This window comes from Hylaeus anthracinus, unplaced genomic scaffold (assembly GCF_026225885.1).
Source record: "Hylaeus anthracinus isolate JK02 unplaced genomic scaffold, UHH_iyHylAnth1.0_haploid 11531, whole genome shotgun sequence".
Classification (NCBI taxonomy): Eukaryota; Metazoa; Arthropoda; class Insecta; order Hymenoptera; family Colletidae; genus Hylaeus; species Hylaeus anthracinus.
Genome location: NW_026533954.1, coordinates 1 through 6,278, shown reverse-complemented (window position 1 = coordinate 6,278; position 6,278 = coordinate 1). Strand labels below are relative to the sequence as shown.

Here is a 6,278-nt window from a genome sequence, read left to right as displayed (position 1 = left end):
CAGCATTTGGAGCGAATAAAGAGTAAAATTTAAAGAAAGGAGATTGCAAAATGTAATGCAATTGTACGTATGCGATACACCGGTCTCTGTAACGAATGACAATGACAAATGAAAATGAATTTGAAAGCGAATTTGTAAGATGCTAGGTACATATGCATGTAGAAAGTGCAGTGGATTTTTTTTTATTATACGTACTAGTTGAAATTAAACGCAATATTCGAAAACAGTATTTACGATAGAATATATTTTAATGTAGCGAATACACGAGAATTTGTTCCGAAATTCGGTGAAAAATACATCTGTGTATAATATATAGGTATATATTAAATAAATAAATATATTTCCTGTCGGAAGTTGACTATCAAAGTTATTCGTACGCACTTTGGCGGAATAAAACAAGGAAATACAATCGTTAGTGCCTGTCGATGATCAAGATGATTCCGAGTTTGGTGAAATTGCAGTCGATGCGAAAAACAATAGAAGTAACTCGTAACTTTTGATGTTTCCGGACAAAATCCATTGGAATCAAGTTTATCGCAGGCGAGTCACTTTCGAGGACGAAAAAGTCTGTTTGCTTCGCATCGTACGTTGTCGTTTTGCTATTTGAATTTTTCTAGTTTGTTAAAGTTAACCGACTGATAGTCGCGAATGCGATGCATAACGCTTACAAAACATCTTTATCGTCCCTGTTGCACTCTTTGAAGATTGTATCATCTTTTTTCCGTTGAAATCATCTTGTATACAACGAGTCTCTAGAAAAACGTTTCTTTTTCATAGGTAATCAGTTCCACACGCTCGCAACGATGGGACAAAACACGTCCCACTCGGCATGCATTTGTGTATCTTAAAAATAATAAGTAATAACAGATAATTACAATATTACGCTAGACTCCTCTTCGCATATTTCAATCTTTTTCTCGTCGTTATCGTAATACTTAACAATTCGCGTTTTTATTTTCGACATAGTACCCACGTGGCCAATTCTCGATTGAATAGTTTAAATAAAACTTTTAAACTCTAAACTAGCATTAGGCGCTTCGATTTTCACGATCAACGATTGCGTAAATTTACAATAAATACCTGGATATTCCATTAATTAAAAGCAATTTTTCCTGTAGAGAGAAAATTAAGCGTCCTGAGAACTTAAGTTATGATTGCACATCAATTTTATATCGCACAAATCCATACAATGAACGAGAAATCTCTTCTCGAACTTTTCAAACGTCCGACAAATAGAAATAGGCCACGTGTCGAATTTGGATGTGTGAAAAAGAAAAAAAAAACAATATACATACATACATATATACATACACACACGCACATTCCTATATAAATATTACGTTACTTATTAAAATATGAACATGGCTCATTGTATTGTATATGCAAGCTATTCTATAAATCGCAGATCAAAAGTTAATAGTAGATTCGATTACGAAGTGCATCTAGTACTTTACGATTTAACTAACGAATTCATCGTATCGTAACATATCGTGTATATCGATATTTTTTTTAAATAAAAAATGTTTGACTAATTAAAAATGCTTTATATTATAATTAATTTTATTTTTCCGATAAGTCTAAACAGCATCGTATATTTTTATCTTCGATGTACAAGGAATACATCTGATCAATATTATTTATATATTATTAACGGTTGTTTTGTAATGGATGCACTTTACCGAATCATCGATTAGCCCTTTCGCTACGATGGGTGACTATAGTCGTTTGCCACAAAACACTGTACACTTACTCCGGATCGGCAGTTTCGATTTTTTCATTTGGAAAATATTGCTCTGTCCAACTTTGTTTACGTTTTGTGACTACATTTACACCTACAATGTCGTTTAGTACAACTTTATTTCAGTTTGTCTCTATATTGTCTTTGCGCAACATTTAGACTTTTGCGCGACGCGACGCGACGTTTCGTTCATTGGGAACTGAACTATCAACTGAACTAGACCATCGCGCACCGTAGCGAAACGGTTAAATTAGTTTTCAACATAGGAAAAATTTCTTCGCGTCGTACTGGAGCGAAGCCAAGTGTAAATACAGATGGCTACAAATGATTAATCGTGACAGTACGATTTAACATATGCACACATACTTATATACACGCACGCACGCACTTCCTCTTTTTCTTTCTCTCTTGTACTGGCAGTGGGCATAGCTACCCTCAATACTCTGGCATTATGTAGTTCTTATCACAGAGATATTAATTGTTTGGTACTTTTTTCCCATCGATTTCATTTTTATAATGGAAACTGCAGTTGTATATTCCAGTAAGATCCGTATTATTGAAACTGAGCCCCTTAAAGTAGCAGATATTATTTATCGGCAATTAAATGTACGTAATATTATTTTTGACGCTCTTCGAAAATTGACGAGTCGTAAACCCGACTCGATGCTTTTGTACTCGAAGCTAGTCTTTTTATTCGATCTCGAAAATTTAGTAAAACGGACAGAGTTTAACCATCGATTTTTTTTACGGTGAACTTTAAAGGCTCTTCTAATGTAAGATTCTCATTTTGAAACTAGCCAAATTTTACAAAAGTATAACAGTAAGTAACAAATTAATAATCATTGAACGATTCGTAAATAACGTAAATAAATGCAAGTTCCGTCACGTTAGATTTTTTAAAATCGAAAGATGAATTATTACAAGATCGAATATTTTAACCAAGTTATAGGGAAAAGCAACGTATCGAGTCAATTTTAATGCGAAGGTTGAAAGAACTATTTACGGAAAAGAATCGAATAAGTTTAGGATTTGGTTGAAAACAAAATCTATCGAATGTTTCATTTTAACGATCAATATCATTCTAACGACGACGAAATTGAGCAATTAGATATTTTAATATCACTTTCATCATATCATGGTAATACGTTATTAAAAATTTGTTGCTCGGTAACAAAAATTGTTTCCAGACTGTTGTGTCAGTCTTGTTAATTTTTGGCAAGAAATTGGGATTATCGATCATATATAAATATTGGATACAATTAGAAATTGCTACGATATACGAAACACGAAACACGTAATACGAAATACGAAATACGAAACACGAAACACGAGACACTAGACAAGTCGACACGATCGATCGTTTGTTTGAAATTTCTTTACTGAGATTTCCGAACAGATTTCAAAAAACTCTTATCTTTCGTTAGGCTTCCTCTCGTACGAAACGATAAAAAAAATCCACTATTTAACACGAGACGATTTGTTCGAAATTGCTAGCTTTTCTTTCGTCGGATATTCTGTGAAAAGTGTTTAACGTTTACAGCTGACATGGCCGTCTCGATTAAGATACGAGCACGCCACGGATGAAAGAAATTTTATTTCCTCAGCGGACATTTAAAGAATGGTCTCGATCATGTTCATTTCAAGACTTTCCGATCTTTTATGTGATCTTTCTACGCTAATCCGTTGCAGTTAAACATATATACACGCATGCACACATACACACAAATATTTGACGTACACGTAGTACACGTAACGCGAAACATGAAAAAATGACGCGAACACGCGCAGCTAAAGATCGGAGAAAGCAAAGCAAACGATGTCTTTCTTAAAATACAAGCCCAAGGACGACGTTTGATAGATAAATCGAATTTATTTATTTATTTATTTTTAAAAAAAAAACTACACCATCCTTGGATTTGTTAATTGCAATTTCCGCAAAGCCAAAAATTACAGCTTCGTTCCAAGACCATTAAAGCCTATTTCTCAAGTATTTTTCAATTAATTCTAAGCGACAGAATTACCATTTTGCGCCATTTTCGAGCAACAATTTTTTACAATTATTGTTTGTTTAGAAATGTTGAAAAATACGCAAGGACGTGGCGAAATTATATCGAGACGTTTATTCCGAGATCAAAGTTGGATAAATTCTATTTCGAATAAAGAATAAAACTTGGCGATTTATTCGCAAGAATTAAAACAAATATAACAAGTCCTTTCTCCGCGCAGGAGGACAGCGAGTGAAGAATTCGTTTAGCATTATTGTAATGCGAATAAATCGGGCATTTTTTATATCTTATTTGGAAGAGAATTTGACCAACCTTGCACGAGACGCGTCTAAGCAGTTCTCGAAACCAGTCGAATTCGCGATTACGAGATAACTCTGTCATAAATAAATATTTGGCCAACAGTGAAATGTTCGCGATTATCCTTTAAGATAGTAAAATTATCGAACGTTCCTGTATTAGTTTAAGGTTTGCGAGGGAAATGTTGCACCATGATTTCCAACATTCTTCAAACTTTCACCATGTATTGGAATGTCCGGAAAGTCCATGTCGATTTTTGATAGGTGGTACAGGTCTGAATATATCGAAGTGGTTGAAAACAAATAATATGTATACATCCCTTAATAAGTGAAAAGGTTGTGGAACAAAATGGCACCTACGTAATTCAATAAATATATATTAAAATTCAAGCGTGTTTGTGAATTTTTCTTAGAAATTGGCACGAACTTTCTGGACAACCTAATACAATTATAAAAACCTGTCGAATCGATTGCTTCTTATCTATCGTTAAACGCTCTAGTAAGGGAGAAAGGAAAGCTACTTCGATTATACTATATTAAAATCATAATAAATATTCCTATTTTGCGTAGTCCATTTCCAAAATGTCTCGTTTGAACAAATTTTGAAATCTGAGGGTGGCATAAAATATTCGATGCGAGATCGAAACCGAAACCGTCTCCGATTGTCAAACTGTGCAGTGAAATTTTCCGGTGACCCGGTCGTGTTTTATTTCTACGCCACGAAGTTCTGGTTTCTGAATTTATCGTTGGTTAGCGATGGGCATTCCATTTTCTTTTCTACGAGTTGTATGTAGGTACTGTACACTATTCGAATATAATATGAGTTTGAATTTTTCAATTCAATTTAGCATTGAAATGCCGAATCTGCATTGAAATTATTTTCCACGCGACAAGTTGCTTTTAAACGTTTCAATTTTGAATAACTTTCAATATAACGATTTAATCATTGTAGCCCATCGATATCATCGGTACGTATTCAATTTGAATCGATGCTCTACGTAATTTTTCATTAGACCCGGATTACGTTTCACCATACGTAAAAAGTAAAAGTATCATCGGTACACCACTGATCTCTTCGAAATCTTCCACTACGATGCCTTAGCAAACTGAATAACAGAGTTCTGTCTCTGCGAAGCGATAAGACCACTTCTCTCGCTCTCCATTGATTCTAAGATCATCTTGCACCGCTTTCTTGGCGGGAGAATTAACGTCTCTCGTACAGGAATTGCCAAATCGAGAGGATCCGGCGAAGGTACAGGACTCACGGGATTGCTGCTTGGCGGAGTTAGAATTGGTTCCCTGTCAACGTCGATATGGATGATTCCATATTCCCTCTGCCTTTCTTCTTCGACTGCTTCGAGCGCAGCCTCGACTCGCCTGCGCGCGTCGTTTCCTGGCAAATTCAGAAGCGAAGAACAGTTGCCCACAAAATTGTTACTCTGAATTCCAAAACTAGTGTACATTGGCGAAACTTCAGGATAGAGAAACGTGTGGGACTGTTCGACGGGGACAGTTGGCATCGTTTGGAAGGCTCTTCCTTCGCTAGATACCACCAGTGGTTGCGAATACTGCTCTCTAGAATACACATAATATGGAAACTCCCGTGGAGCGTTGTAAGTAGCAGTGTCGTCGCTTGGTTCTTCAGTCTTTTGATTCTCCTTATCATTGGCAGTGCTTACACCGTTTGCTTGCGAGATCTTAATCTCTGGTTCGATCGGCGAGTCTCTAGGAGAACCACTGACAGAGGAGTCCGAATGGGTTTTGATGTGCAACTCCATCGTCTTCTTCGAACCAAAAGTTTCGTGACAAAGCGTACACTTGTAAACCTTTTCACCGTAGTGGGCAACCTGAAACATATAACAGATCATCGTTACGTTATCGAGCGTTACATTCTAAAAAGAAAATCAAACTTATGTAGCTACTATCGCAACGTACGTCTAGTATAGTACAGGATGCGGCAGAAATAACTCCCACATTTTAAAAAACGATTGAAAAAAAGTGGTACGAGATAACACCAGATATTTCTATTTCTTAAATCTAGATATAAAAAGTTTTTTTTACTTTATGTTTTAAAAATTATGTCGTCCAAATGGTGGCTTTTACGGGCTATACACATTTGGAGTCGTTTTTCAAAGTTTTTCCATCACTCTCGCTAGCATTTCAGAGGAAATTCTTTCAATTTCCTCTTGGATGAACTCCTTTAGTTACGTCTGCCTAGCTAGCCCCCCCCCCCACTTA

General features: G+C 35.8%; 1 protein-coding gene across 1 annotated transcript; it reads right to left on the bottom strand.

The window, feature by feature from the left end:
* Positions 1–674: 674 nt before the first annotated feature.
* LOC128896557 (uncharacterized) lies at positions 675–5,943 on the bottom strand. The gene has a single exon (XM_054159921.1). It carries the CDS (start codon positions 5,906–5,908, stop codon positions 5,129–5,131), a length of 780 nt encoding a protein of 259 aa, XP_054015896.1. The 5' UTR covers positions 5,909–5,943; the 3' UTR covers positions 675–5,128.
* Positions 5,944–6,278: the final 335 nt, after the last annotated feature.